The sequence below is a fragment of the Corapipo altera genome, unplaced genomic scaffold (genome assembly GCF_003945725.1).
Source record: "Corapipo altera isolate COAL_440 unplaced genomic scaffold, ASM394572v1 1b, whole genome shotgun sequence".
Taxonomy (NCBI): domain Eukaryota; kingdom Metazoa; phylum Chordata; class Aves; order Passeriformes; family Pipridae; genus Corapipo; species Corapipo altera.
Window position 1 is genome coordinate 17,660,464 of NW_020884881.1, and position 23,570 is coordinate 17,684,033.

The window sequence follows — 23,570 nt, forward strand, 5'->3', positions numbered from 1 at the left end:
AATTAATAGCCTGGTTCAAAAAGGCACACTTGTCCTTTGAACCAAACTCAGTGACACCTGCAGTTGTCCAGCACTTTTGATCAACCCCAATCATATCTCTAAATATTAGAATTGGAGCCATTTAAGTTCTTATTTTAAGCTTCCACTTTATGATTATCAGTTCACGCTTCAAGAGGATGCTACCAAAACCTAGTTGCTATGTATTTAATCTTTTTTCTTGATCAAGTAGAGCTGCCTCTAGTCTTAGTGGCAAAGTTGGGATCAAATCAGAGGATATTCATTTCACAGCAATGAGTAAGCAGCAATACTCATGCTAAAATTGCACTGACTTGTGCAATCACTTTGATATCAGCAGGACTGTTCTGCAAAATTAAGCACGTGAACCGTTGTGACATTAACGTCTAAAAGTTCAAAAGCAAAATATACAGAAAGGGCTGCAAGTTCACTGCTTTTAGGGCTTTTTTTCTGTATCAGGTGAAGCCTAGTCTTGTTTTCCCCTTTCTTTCTCTATGGGCATTCATTAAGGTTAGATTACAGCAAACAGCCATGATTTGCATCCACTTTACAGCGTCACGTCTTTGCTAAGCCTTAAATGTCCCCTGTGGAAAATGATGCAAAAGCTCTAAAAATTCCAAGGGTCTGGATGAAAAATATTTTCCATTATAACCCAAAGAAGGGAAGTGCCATGTTGGCACTTTGCTGTTGGAGAGAAGTGCTGCGTAGGGCACAACTTGTAAAATATACTGGGAGAATGTCCATAGAAAGTGGGGCAGGTCCTCAGTGGCTCCAAAGTGGCAAAACATCACCCCTGGTAAGAGACTTACAGCACCACTGTGAGACACTGCTCCAAACGTGGGAGTTTGGGGCTCTGAGTCTTCTGCTGACCACAAGAAAACTTTACGTGCTGCCTGCTTCTAATGGCAAGATGTAGACAGAAAAATTGTCATCATCTCACTGGAGGATTCTCAAGTCAGCACCCCCAAAAATGAAAAACAGGCACCACCTACTGCTTTGCAGGTCTCATGTATGGCTTTATGTAATGTTTCTAGTCCCACTGCGATCATTGCCTTTTAAAACTCTGTAACATTTATGGACTCCAGTAAAAATGTTTTTAATATAATGTAGATGAAGTATAAAGTGTTGGCATTGAACACCAGGGAACGTGTTAGGTTTCTTCTTTTTTTTTTTTTTTAAAGCTCTTTCAATAATTTACTGAGAATTGTCTAAGATTAGCTTGTAGTTCATAGCCAATCTTTTGGAAACAATCAAATAGTTGCAATTTTTGTAAATGTTACAATAGCAATGATTTCATAAATAAAAGCAAAGCTCAGACAGCAGAGAATGTTGAAGAGAGCACTAAACCAGAATCTCTGCTCTTATAGGAGCATCAATGTGGGTTTCCTGACATTGCTCCATCCCACGGATCTTACCTACTGCTTTTCTGGGACCAATGGTAAGGATGATATATAAAAATTCTGTATATGAGTAATTAATTTCTAACTATTCATAAAACATATAATACTCTATATTATATAATAATATAATGTATTATATTTACCTTGTCCATGCTGTATCAAAGATACTAAGAGAAAGCTTCTCAACTCTGCCACATTAACAAATCTTCCCTTGACTTCAGCTGCTGGTTTGCTTCTCCAGAAGATGATGTGTATACACTTCTTCCCCCCTCCTCCAAATTGTATATGTTCGTCAGAAGTTATTCCCACAGGTTTCATCCTTTGCATTGACTTTCTAAATAACATTATTCTGGTGGTCTTAAGTGCTAAAACCACACTTTAGCAAAGGATATATACAAATGAATAGCTTCAAACTATGGCAACTAGTAGAAATGAATAGCTTGGAAGTATTTCAACTGAGCTGGAAAATAAAGTGAAGAGGGGAAAAAAAGGTTTAGTTTTTTAAGTTGGTTTCCTTTGCTGTTTCTTATGTTGGAATGGTATCTCAAAATCCACCTGTAATGGTCCCTTTCTCTATCTTCATTCAAACTACTTTTCAAAGGTTCATTTTCTGAGCAAACCCAAGAAATACCGTTCCCGTGTCAGTCAAATGTTCTCCACAGACCAATGTAAATTTAACTTAAGCCAGCAAGATATTGCAGTGGTATTAAGTGGAACAGATAATGAACCTAAATAACTGCTCAATCTTATTAGTGTAGCCCTCATACACCTTCCGTGTTTCTTCAAACCCTGCTGCTTAGCATTCATACTGTCTGATTTGAGACTAAAATTAGATTATAGGAATGCGTGCTTTTTACAAGAGGTCTTCTATTTGTTTCATGAAGTATTTAGTACTCTTTAGGCACTGTATAAATAAAAATAATCACGATCTTGGAATTCACCTTCAGGAATGGAAATGAAGAGATCTGAGTCCTTTCATTTCTGCTGCACGTTATCCTCATCGGGCACGTGTAGCAACGCTTTGTAAAATGAGTTAAAACGATGCTTGGAAGTCTGGTTAAGGTGAATAACAGAAAAAAGAGTAAAGAAAAAAAAAAGGAAGGGAATATGTCTCTAGTTTTAGAGTTTCACAATAGGGAATAAAAACAAAAGCTCTACCAGACTTTTAAGATAAAGGTCTGCTGTCAGATTCATTAACGTTTGTGAGAGCTGCTAAAAAGTGATGGGGAAAAATGGTTGTGGATTCCAAAACCAGGACTCTGAGTAAAATCACTTACACCCATGTTAAGATTCAAAAGCTATTTATAATTAGGAACCATTTCAGGATTTCAAGCCACGATTTCTGGGGACTCTGCTCTGTGAGAAGAGTTGCTGCATTCTGGGTCAGAGCCGTTATCAATTCCAACAATCATTTCTCTCTGACTTTCCCCCCCTCCTTCCCAGGATCTATATTTAGGACTTAAGTACCAAATATTGAAAGTTTTTTTGAGGTTAAGCATGCCAATGTCCTTAAAACTCCAGCAGGCATTAGCTTACATCACTTGGCACTTTAACACCTATAAAAGTTAGGCTGCTCACCTTAAATTAAAGCTCTCATCAGGTGAAATGTCTAGTCTATGCTATTCCCCCAGGCTCCATTTTCAGGCAATGGAGAAAGAAAAAACAATTCCCAAGGTTGTTCACCCTGCCCTGAGATGAGGTACCTATTTCTCTTCATTTCTCCCCTGGTTCTTTCCACAGAGGACTTTTGTGATAGCTAAATTTAGGCAATGTAGGCAATGTGAATAGTGCCATTGGTATCTTAGTAATTTTTGAATGCATGTCATCAGTAAGCACATATGGATAATCACCTCTATGCTCCTTAGGCTCCTCTTAAGATTTTAAAAATGTCTGTTTAGAAGGGGATCAGATTGCACATAACTGTGTTTTAAGATTAACATTAGCTGTAAAAAACATATTTCAAAATGGCTGTAAAACAAAAACAAACAAACAAACAAAAAAGAAATGCCACCAAGTACTCAAAAGAATAACTCCATGTCACATTTTAAGGATATTGAAGCTTTACTCAGGAAAAATAAAGGTCAGAATAGAGAAGAGACACCCTGTGTATTATTTCCTCAAAAAAATCGAGATTCACTTACAATAGCATCAAACTTGTTATTCCTCAAGAAAACCCAGATTCACTTATAATAACATCAAACTTGTTACCATCCCAAATGATTATTGCAATTTATATTACAGTGCCTCAGAAAGACCAAACACCATCAGGTCATTCCTCTACAGCAGATACAATGGGTAATAGGCAGTCCTGTTTGCAGTGCAGGAAAGCAGCTCAAAAGTTAGATGAAAGAAAACAGTATTTAGAAATCAGAATCTGAGGCATAGTAAAAGGTCAAACATCAGATTTTGTTACTTTTTTATTTTAAGGGAGTGATTAGTTAAATCCAGGTCTCATTTCAAAATAATGACTTTCTTTAGAAAATAGCAGGCATCCAAATTATGGAAAATCTGCTCTTTAAGACAGTTGACTTGAGAACATTTAAATATCGAGGGCTGGAATCTTTTTCTTTTTAATGATGTCGTTTAGTAAAAGATAGAAGATGATATCATTTCCAAAGACTAGCTCTGGATAGCTGCATATAGTTTGACATTCAAGATATTTTAATGTTATCAGCTAGCACTGCCTGCCATCCGGGATGAGTAATGTTTTCTTGACCAATTATTTATGTGCCTCTAAACAAGAGTGAGTTTTGAGAAGGGATTTATTTGATGGTGGAAGGCAAAACTTCTGTGTTAGAAGAGAGGGCCACAAACAGACTATGCCAAATCCCTGCTTTATTTAAGGGAGAAAAAAAGCTTCAGTAAATATCATATGAAGGTATGGAAAATTCTGTCATAGTTTGGCAGAGACATTCATATGGTGTAGGCGGATGGGTGTTCAAGCCTGACATGACTGGCAAAGCAGCACTGGTGACATGGGAGGACATCCACATTATAGGAAACACGAGGGGTGAAAGGTATGACCTGATGTTCTCAGGGGGAGAGAAATTGCTTGGCAGAAGACCTCACCTGGGAGGAAACAAAAGAGCAAACACAGAAGCTAACCCCAGCTGCCACCGTCCATACAAACCCAGTGAAGACAGCAATTGAGATGTCAAGCTGGTCTTTAGTCCATGCCCCTGTTACTGTCAGGAAAAATTCGTTTTTGCTTTTTAGTAATTAAAATGCTCATAGATGTTTTATTAACTCACTCTACAGAGCCACATAGATTTTATAATTCATCCAAGCACTTACAAGTAGTTACTTGTGTTAGGCTGTCAAGACAGAAATGATTCAAAGCCTTGTGTACTGAGCTTCTTGGAAGACATATCATTCCCTAACACAATGGTATTAGAAAGATTGCTGACAGTTAGTGATCAAGAGATTTCATTTTGCTTGTCATATGGTGGGTTGTCAATTCTTCTTTTCCCTTCAGATAAAAGCTTAGTTGCATTAGATTTCAATAACGGTGAAGTTGCAGGTTAACACTTTTCAAAAGTACCAAAGTGACTTCAGTACTTAAATTCTATTTTCAAAATGCTGTAGACACCCAAGAACAGAAGTCTCTACAGTAAATGGAACTTAGACATTACTAAAGAAATTTATGGAATGGTGGAGAATAAAACCTCATCTCAAGAGATTTATAGTTCGTACCCTAGTCCAGACCACAGGTTTAAAATACATAAAGTTTGTAGATTATTAAAATTCTAGGACAAGGCAAAGACTTACATTTTCTTTTTTAACATATTTGCTTTCACATCGATGTATCCTTTGCAGATTTCCTCTAGTATTCCTAAAAAAAATTCTAAAAGACAATTTTAAGATGGTCCTCACCACAAAGTACAAGTTTCCCTGAGTTATGCTTAAGATTTAAGCAGGGGCTGCAGGGATATTTCTACAAATTTGTCCAAGAAAAATATATATGCAAATTATTTGCCTTTTTTTTTTCCCCAACAGTTTAGAGGAGGAAGTGACTGTTTAAACTTTGCTCCCCCCTCGAGTGAAATGTAAAATTGAGCCAGTACATAAAAGTGGAAAAGTAGCCCAGATTTTCCTTCTGTTAGTACTAACCTAGTATTAAGCAAATAAATAATCCATGTGGTTAGTCTATATTTAAAATATTTGTTCTTCTTTAAATATAAAGTAACTTTCACAGAAACAAACAGAAGTGGCTAGAGACTGAAATCATCCCTTTGATACTGAAGCTGAGTATTTTCTCCTTTAAGCTCCAAACATCATCTCCCTCATGCCCACAGGGCTTTCCCACTGTGCTCCAGCACTCCAGTGTTCTCATTCACTGCTCCCCTCACTACTGAGCTCACATGATGGTCTGTGAAAGGGTGGTTACAAGCTTATGTTCCACGAGATTTCAGGAGCTTATCTTCATTCATTAATTGTTCTGTATTATGTTTAAATGGTGAATTTTTCAAGTTAAATTGTATTTCTTCTTATACTTTTTTTCTGCTCTGTTATTTCAGGTACCATCTATGAGATGTTGAGAACAAACACAGTTTGAAATAGAACTGCAATAGCAGCTACAGAACATCTAAAAGGCAAAAAAAATAGGCCAGACCTTTATTAAATTTTAAAAGTATGCCTTCGCTACACTCTTGTAAAGATCCAAATAGGGTATTCAAATCTCCAGAGATCACCAGTATAATTTCTTTATCATGTTCCATTTAAAATTTAATTATGTAGTCTACAACAAGAAGTATCTGAGTACTCTAAATAGGTCATGCTATGAACAACTTAATATTATTATAAAGTTTTCCTTCTGAAGATCTGTTCTTTGATGTGCTGTTGCGCACAGAAAGCCTTTCTTCGAAAAAACAATATACATTCATAGCTATAATAATGTCATTTAATATAAAAATTGTAAAGCTTCTTTATCACATTTTAAGTTAGAATTTTCAATTCTTTCTCTAGCCTGAGCTTCCTCAAATCATCAGGAATAACTGGTAAATTAGAACTGACACAATATAATTGTGCTGAATATTTTTATATCTTTCTACGAGCAGAGTTAATCTATTAGCTTTCCTTCTAAATGATGTCCACCAACTCACATTTTTCTACTTTTGTCTATCAATGTTACACATATTTCAGTGGAGAAGCAGTATAATCTCTTCTTCCTCTTAAATATAATCAGTAGAGAACCATCAGTAGCATTTAATGGAAAATTACTATATTAAAAAGTCACCACTGACCAAGTCACTTTGTTATATTTGTTTTTTTTGAAAAATGTACACACGTGACCTTTCTTGGTTACTATAGAAGATGAAAAAATATTCACAATATTCTTTTCTGTAAGTTCTGACTAATTACAGGGCTTTAAAGGAGCAAATCCCTAACTCCTTTAATCTATGAAAAATTCCGAAGGAGTTTTTGAGAATTTTCTTTTATTTTTTTTTTTATTTTTCTAATGACAACAAAAAAAATTCATACCACCAGTGCCTAAACTTTCCTGACAGCCAGACAAAATATTCCAAGTACAGACACATCTGTTCACACTTACATCATTTGCAGTTGAAAACCCCCTTTCACCAGGTTTACAAATGCTTGAAAAAGATTTGAGCAATCCTGGGTACAAATACATCCATGAGTCATTACTGTTCTGAGAAAAGGCATCTTGTTTATCTGAGGATTTCTAGAGTTACAGGGGGCTTGCTCTGCCCCATTGCACAAAATACAAGAAGCACAGTGATGATGGGAAAGTGGTTATTAATTTCAGCAAGGTGCAACACCTAGAATTTTCTGTGCTGTAACGTAGTTTCAGGGTGAAGATGGAAGAAGATGTGGTGTTGGTGGGGAAATTAGACTATTTCACTGTTATGAATTAATAATAGCAAAGTGATTCTCTTGAAGTTTGAAAGAACAAAAAATATTAGATTAGTACATCACACCATAAGATTAAAAACCCCAAAGAACTGCTTGTTTAGAGAGATGCACGAACAGGTGAATCCTGAAGGCTGGAGGACAAGCCAACCTGCACCCAGCTGGAAACATTTGTTTTAAATCATGACAAGATCATTCGGTTTAATATTTATAACACAATTACAGTCCCTTGTGCACATTGCTGGTATAATCTGATTTTTACTTGTGACATCTTGCTACAGTTGAAATTAAAGCCTTGTGGTAATAATTCAAAAAGCACATTTAGACAATCATTAATGGCAAGTACAACACAGGGTGTTTATTCAAGCACTTATGTATCTCATTTTAACTTTAATTTGAAGTGGAATTCATTTCTGCAGTATAAGAACTTCATGTTTCCAGTATATTAGTCCTATAATACCTAACCAATTGGGGTATGCAGTCAAACTGGAAATATTTTAGCACTAAAAGCAGTAAAAGATACAGCTAAGCATTGATGTTGACATTCCTAATCAAGGACATGGCTACTCTGTTGAATCTCCTTTTTTTTTTGTGTCAGGTAGGCCTGATCATTGGTCAGCACTTCAAACACTTGGCAAAATTTCACCAGCATATTTCCTTGAGCAACTGTGGATATCAAGTGACAGCCATAAAAACAAATTTATCTATTAAATAAACTAATTACATAAATCACACAAGTTTGTACCAACAGAACAAATTGTTTACAGAGTGGGAAAAACATCACATATAGTGAAAATATACATTTTTACAGCTTATCAATATAAGCAAGTCAACTAGTATATACCACACACACCCTAAAGAAAGGCAGGTATTTTTTCGTTGCCTTAGAAGCAGAAATAACTTACATGTACTACCATGTTTAAAGAAAACTGACTTTCTAGTTGAAATATTCCTTTTACATTATATGTTTTCTGAACTACAACACTGCTTTTAATCAGAGGGTAGCAAAACCCCCCAAAACCATGACACCACTAAAACCCCCTGCATCTCAGAGAGCAAAACTGGTGACAGAAGGTACAAGTGGACTGAGAACACCTTTTTTTAACTCACAGGCACCTCTCCTAAGTGACAGGTTACCATATCAGATTTTTGTATTTCCCTTCTCTCCACCTTTCTGTATGATTACAGCATTTTATTGCACCCTCTGACAATATGTAGGCAGGTCTCTCTTCAGAAACCTCTCTCACAGCCTGGGAGTCTTGTCTAGTTCTATTATTTTATGAAAAGCTTTCTCAGCACAGAAGAATCTGGTCTAAGCTGCTTTCCAAATGAAAATGTCTTAAGATCACAGTGTTTCTTCCTCCTACCTCCAGGTTTCCCTCCCCTCATCCCTCAGGTGAAATGTAAAGCAAAAGCCAAACCACCTGCAATGGGTATAATTGCACAGCTGGAAGGAAGCCACAGCTGGGATTTTTCTCATCAGGAGCACAACTGTGCTGAGCCTCAAAGCCACTTCAACACATTGCTTTAACTATGTGGGTTTGGCTGTGCCAGTATTTCAGTGTCTGTGGCATGCAGCCCCAGTTCTCAATATCCCAGTAGTTTTCCTTAGGAAAAGGATCATGTTCTGGCTCAAAAGGTCGTGCTTCTTTCAGCACCTTCCAGACACTGACACACAGATGCAGTTTAGAGCAACTTGCTTACCTTGGTAATGTTCCAGATAACTCTGTGGCAGTCTCTCTGAAAGACACAAAGTGGGAAAAGATTAGCTCGTGTTTTAAATAGCTATAAAATTTTAAAGAAGCCTTTATACTGCTTGTATTTTGTAGGAGTGCAGACACACGTACACAGCTTCGTACGCAAACGCGTTGCTTGCGGATGTGATGCCTCCATGATCATATACAAAAGAATGCGAAAAAACCAGATGACGGAGTGTGATCTAAGGATTTCATCAGAATAAAGTTCTCCATGGTACAATTACTCATTTTTTTAGGCATAAAATTATCACTGTTTCAAATGCCAGCACTGCATGATATTACATAGCCAAAACGCAGCACCGGGCCAATTTTCCTGTGGAAAATGTTCCCTTTCTTTTCAAGTGCTGCAGCAAAAGCAAGACATTATACAGTTCTGCAATCATGTTATGCACTGAAAAAAATACCATGTTAATGTTAAATCTTCTTGTGGTGGGTTTAAACTATAGTTATTTTCCAAATATGTGACTTCATATTTGGAAGTGTTACTTGTCTGAAACTCTCTTGTGGGTTTGCAATTTGTTTGAGGGAAGCTGAGTGTGAGATGGTGAAAGCAGGTTAATGTAGTGGTATGTCACACTAAAGCACAATTAAATACATCATCATTAGCTAAGTACACAGTCCTTAAAATACATCCCAGATCTACCATCGCTGTATGTCCTTGTTCCCCTCCCCAGCATATTTGCTTAGACCTCATCCAAGTATGAGGAAAACAGTTGGATAGCTTCTTTTCTCCTTTCTCTCCCATTTATTAGATCCTAAAAAAACCCAGTAAGGAGTCATAAGGGGGTTTGTTGTCCTAAACTGGACCAGAGGTCCATTTCATTTCACGCTTTTCTCATCCAGGTATGAAATCTCTGCCCTATGGTTAAGTTTGCTGCATGAAAGGTAACAGGTTAGTTCATACCCTGTTTGCTTCAGCTGAGATACAAATTGCAAAATTTCACATCTGTAGCTTGGAGCTTTACAGCTGAGGAACAGAAAATCCTTCCATCCACTTTTACATATGGAGGAGGGAATCCTTTTTATAAAGGGTGGTGGTAGTATTTAAGACAGGTCTCAAAATCTTCCTTGCCTTAACAATTTCCCAAACTATGGACCTAATGATCTCTTAGTATGGAACCAAGCCTATGCATTTTTGTTGCAAGGGTATAAACCTTATATATACAGTTTGAACCCCCAAGCCTAATTTATTTATGAATCCAAAGGAAAAAAACCAACAAAGAAATATATTTTTGAAGGCTCTTCTAGAGTTTCACCATGTTCTGAAGTGACTTTTTTGATGAGGCAACTGCAGAGTTATTTTCTTAAATACCACAGTAACCCAGAGCTCCTCTTCAGGAGGTCTTTCTAGATCCCCTGTGCTTTTTGGCACTATATGAACTATATGAGCAGCTACAAGGGTCTAATTTTTTTAATTATAATTTTTTTTTAATTGAGCGTCCCACAGTGACACCCAGACTTTTTCCTTAATAGTTACACTGGCAATTGTAGACTCCACTACAGTGTCAGAGAAGAAGAAATGGGCCCTCTAAACATGCATGGCTATGCATTTTCCACTGAGTCTCTACCTCTAAGCTGTGCAGTTTGCTGGTCACAGAAGGTTGCCTGAAACCTCCCAGTGTTTTGCTTCAAAAGGCACAGATCAGAATTGTGTTCAGTGGTTGCAAAGAAGAATAAGCAAGAAATAAAAAGATGGGTCACACCCTTTTTTTTTCACGCACCATTCAGCAACAGATCAGCAGATATTTAAGCCACCTCAGAAGAGCTGGTTCCCACCCCATCTTAGGCAGACGGGTACATATTTAGTAGGTGTCTGTGATGAACAAAATCCATGATATATATGACATCAAAGGTGAGAGCCAGGAGCAAGATGAAGTGAATGTAAAGAGATAAGAAAATTAAATTAGAGTGGAGCAATACAGACCTGGTTTCTATGGGGTTGTGTGATACAGCTGGACATTTTAGATATTTTGTTTTCATTGAACTCCTGCACATTGGTATCACAGAGCCTTATTTTCCAAGCCCTACTCATGGCTTACACAATTCAAAGTATTAATATAATATTTTTTGTAACCTATCAAAGAACCGAATCACCAAATGGTTCCAATAGTCAGGATTTTTTCCCCCTCCACCACTACTCCCAGACGTCATCTCTTTTCACTGAAATGCCTTTTTTTTTTGAGGGAAAGAACCTAGACTAAAAAATCAGGCTGGGTGTTTCTTTGTTTCTTTTTCTAAAGGGGTTCCATAGCATTTAGATACCTATTACTGTTCTAATAGCAGAATAGCCCAAACCTTATTGCTTTAGGGTGTGGGAGCACATTTTATAAAATAGCAGTTGCTCATCCAGCTTAAAGAGACAACCAGGCAAATCACAGGTGGGTACTGCAGGAAGCATCAAGGAGCAGAATCAGGTAGGTCTAAAAGAGGATGTTAAACTGGAACCACACTGTCAGCTTCTGAGCAGAGCAGTGAGTGATTGGTGCATTTAAATTTCTAAAGATTTTCATTTTTGTTAAATAACCCTCCCTACAAGAGATGTTAGAGTTGTGAAAACAGTTATTAAATAGTCGATATAGTGGTAAAAATTCTGAATGCAATCAGAATGTTAAACAAAGACACTGCAGGTCTTTAGCATATACATTTTTAATGTAATTAATTGTGTTGCCAGTTTCACATTTGGTCAGATCAAATTCCAAGTTTAAGCAAAAATATGTAAGGTAATGATTTTTGAAATATAGATCCAACTCAAATAAAACTCAAACTTAGAAGTAAAAGAGAAGTCTGATTGCTTCCCAACTATCCAAAGATTTCACTGCTTCTCATCAACTCAGTAAACACTTATACCATAAAAACAAATTAAAACTCCCTTTAGATGATGAAACTAAAAATATTTTCTTACAAAACAAACACAATTATCCCTGCAATGCCACTGGAAATAAATGGCATGTGGACTGCTGAAGATGGATAATGTCCACTGTAAGTGTCCTATAAATATCAGGAATTGAAACACTGCTCTATAAATATATTTCATTGGAGTTTAAAAAAGAAAATCTTATGGAGTAAATTACTCATCAAGAAAACCCTTAAAGTTTATTTAAAGATAACGGATACTCATTCTGTAGTATTTCAAGAAACTGAAGCTAGACTTGTACAACCAATTTTCAGGCCCCTAGTACTCCCCAATGACACACACAATAAATATAACTCATAATTTACTGTATCTACAGGGAAAAAAACCCACTTGGATAAAAGCAAAAGAAGGATAATACTCAAAAGGAGGATGAATATAAGATCATGTACTTTCACATCCTGTCTATGATAGGAAAAGATGACCTTGAAAAAGGGTGAGGATGGAAACTTGAATGCTTCATCAGAGCTGCCCCGAATTCCACTGAAATCAGTGCCAATGCAAATGGGATAAGCTAATACACAACAAGGATAAGGTCAGAAGAGGACAAGGCTATAGACCCTGGAAAAGCTGTTACATGGAGGGTGACATTACAGATGAGCAGTTGCAGCATTTCCAGGAAGGTCATTTGCAACTTCCAAGCATTTTGTACTCAGCTACAAAGGATGGATCTGGGGCAGCAGAAATGGCACATATGGAAGATCAAGGCACTGTTGGAACCAGGAGGGTGCTGGGTAGGAGGTCTACACCCCAAGATGCTACACCCTCCCATGAGGTCTTCCAAAGAAGCAAAATGCTGGCTTACAAGTTGCTCATGAGACCTGCGGAGAGCTTTGACGTACCAAAGAGGCTCTGCACCCTCAAGTGAGGACTATGTAGATATTATTAAAGCCCAGAAAGGGTGAACCAAGCACCACACACACACTTTGTCATTTCTCTCTTCAGGCTGAGAAATCCTTCCCGTAGGATTGGAGTAGGATGTATACCAAAGCAGAAAAGTATAAATATTTTAGTCAAAACCTTATAGTGAAGTGGAAGTGGGAAGATCTGCATAAAGATTAGCAAACAGACTTCACTGCCTAATAGTTCTGTTTGAAGAGAGTTGTTTGGGAAAACTCTTCATATTATCTGGAAAGTGTTGTGTTTGTATTAAATGTTTTGTTCACTGAGAAATCAGATGGTGCTCTGTTCTCAGAGGCTGACTGGCAACTGCTGTTACCCACCTACATGCAGGATTTGGCACAACACAACTCTGAGATTAAACTTTTGCCAAGAGAAGTTGTGGCTGGCCCATCCCTGGAAGTGTTCAAGGTGAGGTTGGATGGGGCTTGGACTAACCTGGTCTGGTGGAAGGTCTCTCTGCTCATGGAAGGGCATTGTGATGATTTTTGCTAGGTTTAAGATTCTATGCTGTTCTTCTGCAGAGATGTAAACTGAGGCACAGGAGACGGGGAAGGTTCTAAAGGGCAGCTGAGGTCATCTTATATAAACTCAGCTAGATGTATGCCAGGAACCTTAGCAAGTTCAAACCATACAAGTTGAGATTATGCACAGAAACCAGTTTTTCTTCTGCAGTATCATGACCCTTAATGATTTGGAAGCTGTAGGTCTCCACTGAGCACACATTTTTTTCTGAAAAGGAAAGCATATGGATTCTAGCTAAGCAATCTGTCGGGGTGCTGGGGAAGATGCAAAAAGAAAGGCAGCAACACATTCCTGCAATCGTGTCACCGTTCTTCCTTTTTCCATCTCACACTTTGGGGAGAGGATAAAGCCCGCCTACGGCACACAAGGCACATGAGGATAAGGGCAAGGCTGGAGAAGGGATCTATATGGTGTGCTATTAAGAATGCAGCATGATAGCAAGCAGAAAAGCCTCAAGATGCAGAATATGGGAGCCTTCAATTTTGGGAAGAAAAGTGTCCAACCCAGAGTCAGCAGCTGATATTTAACCAGGAGGGTTAGAAGGTCCTGTCTTTTCGAGGGCAGAAGAACGTGACCCCTTTGATTCCCTGGGATGTGTAGCGGCAGTTAGTTCTATTACTTGTGCTCAATTTCCATGAAGTACAAAAAAAACCCCCAAAGGTTAAGCTGGTATTTCTGGTTTGGGTGAAATGTTCAACCCTTTACTAAACACAGTCTCAAAACTGACACAATCATTAATCTTACTGGAAGGAATATATTTGTAAACAGAAATAAGTACAAGCTGAAGAGAAATGAGGTATTTGGGAGGATCACTTGAAAAGTTATTTTGTATTTTTTTTTCATGAGTATCCAGTGTGGGCATAGGTGGATATGTCAAATGTGCTGATAATGTGTGTGTAACAAACTGCAATCGTGTTGATACCTAGGAAGTTCTACCTTGAATATTTTCGTATATTGTATAACCATGAAGTTGTTCGCCCCAGTGCAAATCTGACTTGCCAGGAAAAACAACTCACCTGATGCTTTCAGCCACTTTTTCCTGGCTCTGCCTACGGGGAGACACTGCACTGCTGACTCAGCTAAACAAGAAAAACAGGGTAGAGAGGGGTCCAAAACTTACCATTGAACAACATCCCTCAGCTAGAGCGATCATGGCTCCTGTGACCACCAACTCAAAGAGATACATCCCATAAATTTCAGTGGCTTTTAACCAGACCATGAACAAACAGCTTTTTTAATTGTAGGGCTCATGCTTGCAGACACGCTCGCTGCTCCTGCACAGATGTGCATCAGCAACATGGCAAAAGATGGTCACTAATTGTCAGTATAAAGCAGAACTAAAGAAAAGTTTACAAGGGGATAAGAAGGATTTTCCACTTAAAGCAGGGGAGAACAGCTGAAGAGGAACTTTAAATTAGCTTTAAAAGCAAGGTTGTATCAGGAGGAATATAATTACTTTCTTGGAGTTTCACCAAGACTTGGGAGTCAATGCAGAAGGGTGTTGTGGGGTTTTTAATGACCACAAATGGTCAGGACATTGATTTCACATTTGAGGTGAAAAATGGCACCTTCAAAGACACATTGTTGTTTCTGCTCTTCCTAAAAATCACATAGGGGACTACGTCTGAGTTGACTTGGAAGAATTAATAGTGTGTATTGAAATACCATTGTGAGACACAAGATATTTCACTGGTCTTAAATTGGGTAGTTTCTCAGCTTTGTTAGAGCACAGAACATAAACAAGCTACGTTTGGATAAAATACAGGGTTTAGATTTTGAATTCAGTTTTGCTATGACTAATTTAGTGGATTTCAGAGAAGGCTTTGTTTTCTCTATATCATATGCTTTTAGCATAATTTTTTGGTAGAATTGGTCCCTATGACAACTAGAGATCAAAATGGTCAAAAACAATTTCATCTTTTAAAAAAAGTGAAACTATTAAAAACTATCAAGATTTCAAACTGATACTTCTGTAAGTATTTTATCTTTCACACAGTAAGCAGCAAATAAATACAATGCCATTTTAAAGCCTCACACTGAGCTTAGCTACCTAACAAGGATCACACATTTACAGCAGAAAAACTACATAAACAGTCTCTGAATGTGCTATTTAAGTACAAGCTAAATACTCTTTTTTTAGGAAGTGATGTAACAAGTTCATATGTAAAAATCTATTTCTATGCAAGCTGACATTCTGCAAGATTAGCTGACTGAGATAAAGGACATGAGCAAACATGCTTGTTGTTTTCTCTCACGATTATTTTTAAGAGCTGCATTTTTCACTATTCTAAATTTGCTACTTTTGAATTTTTTATTCCTCCTCAGGTGAGAGGGAAGAAATCTCTGTGTATTCAGTGCTAATCACCTGCCACCTAAACCATTCAAGTCTAGTGTATCCTGAATGCAAAGTCCATCATCCTGCATGCAAATAATACCCCAAATTGAACCTGCCCTCATCGTTGTGACTATTTTATATATTTTACAAAAAATTAAATTTTTATTTAACTTTCACCCCAACATCTTTAAAGACAGCAGTATTATAACTTACAACTTAAATAAATGCCAGCTTACAAGTTAAAGCATAATTCAGGCCAAATCCTCCCTCCTTGCAATTTAACTACAACTCTCAGCTAAGATCTTCGCCTCTTGTCTAACTACCCACCAAGGACATCAGATGAAAACTTCTCTCCCATATATCTTCTGCTCTGGTATTAAAGAGCAAGATAAAAATTAATAGGTGGAAGAAACACAACAGTGTCCATTTTAGAGAGTGGTAATGGGGGCACGGATGGGATGCAATTCAGCCAGGGTTGTCAGGGAGAAATGCCAGGGCATGGAGAAGAAATGAAGAAAGATCTCACTCTGGTGCTTTGCTCCAAGGTCAGACCCTGCCTTCATGGGTTTGCAGACATGGCCCTGGCAGCACAGAAAATGCTGTTGCCATGTGTTTTCTCAGGGAAGTGCTTCATTTTGAAAGCTGATGGCTTGGAAATGAAGGAAGAAAGCACCATGGGTACAGAATTTGGCTCTCTGGGACACAGGAAGCAGCAGAAAGAACATGGGGGAGAATCCACCACGGTGCCAACTCCTACACCATCACCCTGTTAGCACAGGGACAGAAAGAAGTGATGCACAGGCAACTGTCTTAGGGAGCTGTATGAGCTCAGTAGGAGGAAAATACCCTCTGTCTCTCTCCAAAATGAGAAGAAAGATCATCCAAAACAGAACAGATGTTCCTCCCCATATGCTCATTGAACATACTGCAAGCCCCCAGAGTAGAAAATTTTACCCATTTGGCATTTGACTGACCTGGACCTCATGGTACCACTGCCATTGGTGCAGTGATTATACTTTATCACCATGTCTTCTTACTGTTCAATGAAAGGAGGGGAATCACACCCAAAGTCTCAATAGTAATTTGAGGTCAAACAAATATAGAACAAAAGGAGAATTCTGGGTTATGTGCTAATTCAGTAGAATTATGGAGTCACAAAATGATTTTTGTTGGAAAGGACCTTAAAGATCATACCATAGGCAGGGACACCTTCCACTAGACCAGGTTGCTCAAAGCCCTATCCAACATGGCCTTGAACACTTCCAGAGGTGGGGCATCCACAACTTCTCCGGGCAACCTCTGCTAGGGCATCACCACCCTCACAGGGAAGAACTTCTTCCTAATATCTAATCTAAATATATCCTCTTTAGTTTAAAGCCATTTCCTCTTCTCCTGTCACTACAGTCTCCAATAAGGGGTCCCTCCTCATCTTTCCTATAGATCCTCTTTAGTACTAGATGGTGCTAAAAGGCCTGGCCAGAACCTTCTCTTCTCTAGGCTGAGCAACCCCAAGAAGTCATACAATCACAAGGTTGCATAAGGTATATGAAGGAAGACAAAGAAATTATTCAAGTACTATAGATGGTGATGTCCTAGACGATTTCCTTATTTTCTGGGATGTTGCACAGAGCTGCAGTAGGTATCTTCTGTTATGCAAGAATTTGTCACGTTTCTGTAGGGTGAGAGGTGCAGTTATATGTGTCATTTGCACAAGTGTCTTTCTTTTATGATGTAGCAGCTGCTGGTTGGGTAAAATGTTGATGTTTTCAGTGATGAATGCCAAAAAAAAAAAACCACCCCAATGACTGTTTTCTATTGAATGCCCACACCTCACTCTTCACACCTACATTTCCCCTCAAATTTTGCAATGCTAACAGTTCAAAACTTTCGTATTCCCTGCTGTCAGATGTTTTCACTAATATACACAGACTTCAAGCCACTCACAAAATTTACAGGCTTTATTTAAACTTATTTCAGAGAAGTAACTCTTGATTCTCTGCCAAGAAATGCCAAGCTTGGAAATGGCATCTCACCCTGATCTCTAAATACTTTAGTGAAGCAGAACAACTTGAATACTTCAGCTATTATGTATTCAAGTAGTTACTCATTTTCTTATCCAATGCATACTGGGCTGAGACATGCATTTGGGGATCTCTGAAGTTCTGTGAAGCTGAGGGACTTCTAGAACAAACTGTGATACTGTGTACAGGTACCTTAGAAGAACTAAGGTAAGTTAGGAAGGGGGTGGTCTTCTTTGCTCAATTCACAAAAACCCAACCCAACCCAAAACCACACAAAATCCAAACAAAACCAAAGCAAACCCTCCCCCAGACAAAACAACAAAACAAAGAAACAACCCCTCTGAAAATCCCACAGATTTCCAGGCTTTGGGCGGGGTCTTTCCACTTTCAGTTTTGAGGGCGGTGCACTCTTGCTGTATTTTTCCAATCAGAAGGAGTAAATACCAGAAACGCCACAAGATCAGCTCTTACTGAAGTGCCACACAGTAGGAGGGATGCTGGACATGGCCACATGCTGTACCACGGACAGATGCAAACTGCTCTACCTGCACTGCCTGCTTTGGAAACAAACCTGCCCTGATAAACGCTGTTGCTACTTTAACCTAGCCTCAGGGGAAGCATTCCACGACTTTGGAAAAGCCTGCTTTTCTTTAGCATCTGATAGATACAGAAACTGCTGAAAACAGCTTGTCTCTACCTGGAACACCAGTGTTGCCAACATTTCCTTCAGACGTCTGCCCATATTGTCTTTTCATCCACCTGCTGGAACAGTTACTTCCTTTCTCCAGCTGGTAGTCAAGTATACGGACGGTAAGATTGACGGAGAGATAGACAACAGGTTAGCAAAGGCATTTAGTGCCTTTGGAAAGCTTCACAAAAGAGTTTGGCGAAATAAACACGTGAAGAAAAGTACAAAGATCAGTTTTTACAGAGCCATAGTGCTGTCTACTCTCTTATATGGATCTGAATCATGGGTCATCTACCGCCACCACCTGCGACTCCTAGAACACTTCCATCAGTTCTGTCTCTGTACAATCCTAAACATCCACTGGTCAGATTACGTGACTAACACGTCTGTTCTAGAACAAGCAGCAGTCACAAGTACTGAGGCCATGTTGCTGGGAACACAGCTACTCTGGGCAGGGCATGTCTCAAGGATGAAAGATCACCGCCTCCCTAAGATCTTGCTTTATGGTGAACTTGCCACTGGCTGCCGCATGAGAGGAGCCCCAAAGAGAAGATACAAGGACTCCCTGAAACAACATCTCAGCCTTGGCCATATTGATCAACATAACTGGTCTACTCCGGCCTCCAATCGGGAGGCCTGGAAATACACCAACTATAACGCTGCTGATGCTTTTGAGAAAGCACACAGGATCACTCTCGAGGAGAAAAGACAACGCAGAAAGAATCGTGCCTTGCAGAATATACCACCTAAGATACTTTCTGCTGTGTCTTTTGCAACTGGACACGCCTGTCTTGCATTGGCCTTTTTAGCCACCAGTGCGCTTGTAACAAATGTGGGTAGAGCTCTTCCCAAATCTTCGTTCACGAAGCCTGGCCATGATGATGAGTCAAGTATAAATTCACTGCTTAGTTCCTTTCTGTCCTATCGTCTCCTCCTTGTAATCTAAAACACAACGATGCCAGGTTGAAACACGGGATGGAATAGGAAAAATGCAGAAAGGACTCTGAACAAGGCTGCCAGCCAGCAGTCTGTGTCCCATTAGCTGCAGTTCAAAACAGTCCTCATATTTCCATAAATACTGCGGTATCTTCTGGAGTATCTCAGCACAAACTGCAACAGATGTTGGATGCTATTATTTCTTCATTCTTGCTCATTTCTTGTTCATCTGTTATTTTCTTGCCTCGTTTTTTTTTTTCTCTTGCCACCTGTCCTCACGCAAATCAGAAATGTTTAAAAAAACACCGTCAAGTTTTGTGATTGTTGGTCCTTCTATCGCTGCTCAAAATTAATGGGACAGGAGAAGAAAAGAGATTAGGATCTAACTCACTGTCTTATTTCTGACCTTAAAAGGATGGGTTGAGTTTACTTTTGACAACCCTAAACAGAGAGAATAAATCTACTGAGCTGGCCACCTCAGGAAATTGAAGTACACCAGTACCATTGTTCTCTAACAAGTTCATAAATGTTACTGAACAATATATAGATGGTGTTGTGAAATTACAATATAAAGTGTTTTAAAGTGTAAATTACCAGTGATATAAATCTACAAGCAAGCCCTTTTCTCCCCAGCCACATCCAAACCAAAAGATGTTAAGATAGTTCTTTAATGGCAAAAACTATTAGGCTGCAATATGTAGCAGGTTCATCTATTAATCATCAGACCATTTATGTTTCGTAATTCTACCACAGTTAAATAACATGGACTACTAAGTACCTGAATCGGCTATTAGCAACCATTCCTGCTCATTAAAACTCACTTATTTATACTTTAGCAATGGTAAATGTAACCAGCCCTGGAGGAGTGTCACAGTGCTTGGAAATGGCACATTAAGCTTCATTTACCCAGCTACACTCCAAGGCAGAGGGGGAAGGGAAAAATACAGTGATGGTCCATAACAAAGCTCAGAAGCTTTTTGAAGCTGCATTAAGAAAATGACAAATCTTACAAAGAGAGCCATAAAGCTTCCGCAAGTACAACAGTTCTGCAAGGAGCTATTTATCATAGTTTGTTGAAAAGACTCCTACATTTGATACTATTGGACTGTGAGAGACGATTATTAAACGTAATTACAGAAATAGCACAGAAATAATAGTTTATTGCAGAGCATAAGCAACACTGTATTAACAAAGAGGAGTGGGGAACATGTTCAGCATTTGCAATCGTATCATTAGCTTTTCTGGGAACACATACACAAATGTATACACATCTAATTCCATGTTGGCTTCTACTAACCAGAATTATCCTTCAAGAATTTCTGATCTGGGTCAATGCATCCATCTATACTTGGAGCGAGAAAGCAGTAGCCAAAGTGGATTGTTATGTGGGTGTCAGCTTTTATTCCTTTTCTACTTAACACAGATTTATTAAAAAACAACCACAACCGGCTGTCAAAAAATGCTGCTCACATTTGCTTATCAGCAGCCCTGTAATAGATACATTTTAGCTACAGTGCTGCCATTTGAAGTGAACGATTCATTTAGAACGTGCCAGTTACCATGAGATTCTCCGTGCAGTAAAACAAGTTTTGATTTCTTATTGCTACCTGCAAGAATGAGTTTAACTTCTATTATATCTACATCTCTGCATGTTTGCTTGTGTGCTCAGTCATCCATTTTACCTGTTCTTTTTGCTGTGAGTGATTTCGCCCGATTTCTTGATGCTGCTTTTCACTCTTGAATATATCTGCCACTCGCTTCTTGTGCATCATTGTCCATCTTGGTGAACCTCCTTTTTTAAAAGCACACAGTTCTTTCAGAAAGCTTTCTCTGCTGCTTTGGGGGAGACATTGACACTTTTCACAAACTACAGAGCCAAACAAACTTAGAAGCACATCTTCTTACGACTGGAGCTATAGTTTGTACCAGCAAATAGGGCAAAAAATCAACCCTCTGTCAGCAGTTTAAAGGATCCCTTCTGATCCACAAAGTTTTAAAATTAACTCTTTTGCTGGCCCAGGACTGAAACATTTTGCAAAAAGGTGTTCGGGAAGGAAGGCATTCAGTGACAGATGGGTTTTATTTATTTTTGGGTAAAAGGAACAGCTTAAAACAGGTTGGGAACATGGGAGAGGATTCCTGGCACTTCAAGACAAAGACTGAAAGCATCTGAAGTACTGAAGAGATGCAGAAATTACCGTCACAGGACCATGCACATGTTCATTGCTAGCATGGTGCTCATTGACCCCTGCTCCTTCAACAATGATCTGTTTTGGAGTAGGAAACACACTGAGTACTTTTGAAGCTCAGCAGCCTCTTTTAAGCATCTGCATTCCCTCTTTAGTTGACTCTTTAATGACAGCTCAGTGTTTTACAGGCAAAACTGCACTCAAAAACAGGAGCTGCGTGCACACAGCTGAAAAAAAGTGAGGCTGTAAATCAGGTGCAAAGAGAAGAAATCAATCTACCTTTAGGCATTCACATTCCTGAAAGCAGCGTTTTCACATCGGCTAAAGACTCGCGGGTTACGTATTTGAGGGTTTGAATCTAAAAAAACTTGTAGATAGATTGCTAACAAAGATTTCCAACCATGCTGCAGAATCCTCGGGAGCTCAGCGCTGATTATACTGAGATGCTTCAGAAAAAAATCCTGCTAGCCATCCATCTGCATCAGTAGATACACAAGGGCATTCGAGAAAATCTCCCCTGGTCACACCACATCGCTGGTGTAAAAGAAACAAGTTTTCCTTTTGAAGGTTTTTGACTGGTTTGTACGCAGAGAAATCATTGCAGCAGCAATTTCCAGCTGACAATCATCTTGCCATAATAGCCATAAAAATAAAATAAAATCAACACGGATGGAATCTGAAGTAGGAGACCTAAATTATACGTAACTGTATTCATAAAACTGCACCTCTGCTCAGAGTTGCTCTGTACACTACACGTATGCCAGGATCTCTTAATCTGCTGCTGATGTGCTGCATATTGCGGTTGTGTGCAATTACAGTTAGCTATAATTAAGAACAATTACTGCTTTTATTTCTCCACTTGTTCTTTAAAAAGCACAGTTGTAATAAAACTTTTTTTCCCTGCTCTTTTTTTTTTTTTTAAAGGTGAATATAATTATACATCCCTATAACATCTCAAATAATTAGTTTGACTCAAGTTTCTTCTGGAACAATTTTCATTTTAACTGTCAGATCTGCCATCTATAGTCAATAGAACACATTGTAAAAAAAATTCTATCATTAACCTTTTTTCACCCCATAAATCTGCAAAAGAACTTGAAGAAATTGAAGAATTCATTGCTTAAATATTGAAAGGCCAAATTCAACTAACACCCCTTCCCCAGCAATACCTTCTTAATCATACTGAAACATTATTGTTATTGTACTAGCTAACTATAACAATAATAAATTAAAACTGAATATAAAAGGTATTTGGCATCTCTCTATATTTTATAGGCTACTTTCCAGCCCTATTCTCATAAAAGAATCTCTCTACTGTATCTTTGTTTAGAATCTACCCATGATTACTAACCATGCAGACTGCAGGGAAAAGTAATTAAGTTTAATAGAAGCCACCCTCATTTTTGAAGCTGCCCTCAATTTAAGCCATAGAAGGAGAGTAATTAAATTTAATGTGTGCCACAGCTTTTAAATGAAGATATGGCATGTAAAATTCTCTCACTCTGTAACGCATCTTTTCTGAATGCTGCAAAATAAGTGTTGTGATGCAAAAAGATAGCAAATTACAACCACCAAACTGTGTTCAGCTCTCTTTTTCTACTGGCCGTCACTTCTAAATGGTGAGGCCTTTGTATATACTAAGAACAACAGTCTAAATCATGGGACTTGGGAAGCCTGCAGTCACTTATCCACGCTTTGCCTACGTTACCTTCTTTGATTAACTTTAGATGAAGCTCTTCTGGCAGGTTCCACCCCTTACACATTTTTAACAAATGTAACAAGTTTCCAGCACAAATCTCTAGCACAAATGCTGTTCACCAAGAAAATCCTCCCCCAAAGTAGCTGCATTAGAAGCAGGGATTAATGATATTAATTTCCAGACCCAGCCACAGATCTCCCATGTATGTCTTCAGTCTTCAAGTCAGCAGAAGAAAAAAACCCCAACAATTAAATTATCCATGGCTCAGTTATTTTCCCAAATAATAGTCTTACTACTTTTACACAGAAACACAAATTAAAAAA

The 23,570-nt window shown here is 38.5% G+C and overlaps 1 protein-coding gene across 2 annotated transcripts in view; it reads right to left on the reverse strand.

Moving 5' to 3' along the window:
• CELF2 (CUGBP Elav-like family member 2) overlaps window positions 1-23,570 on the reverse strand; it is a 554,249-nt gene that overhangs the window by 298,368 nt on the left and 232,311 nt on the right. For both annotated transcript variants that reach the window (XM_027639964.1, XM_027639960.1), the window contains one exon: window positions 8,991-9,026. Coding sequence is in view for 1 of the 2 variants with exons in the window: in XM_027639960.1 (XP_027495761.1) it covers window positions 8,991-9,026 (36 nt within the window). In the remaining variant the exon portion in view is untranslated. The remainder of the gene's footprint in view (window positions 1-8,990; window positions 9,027-23,570) is intronic.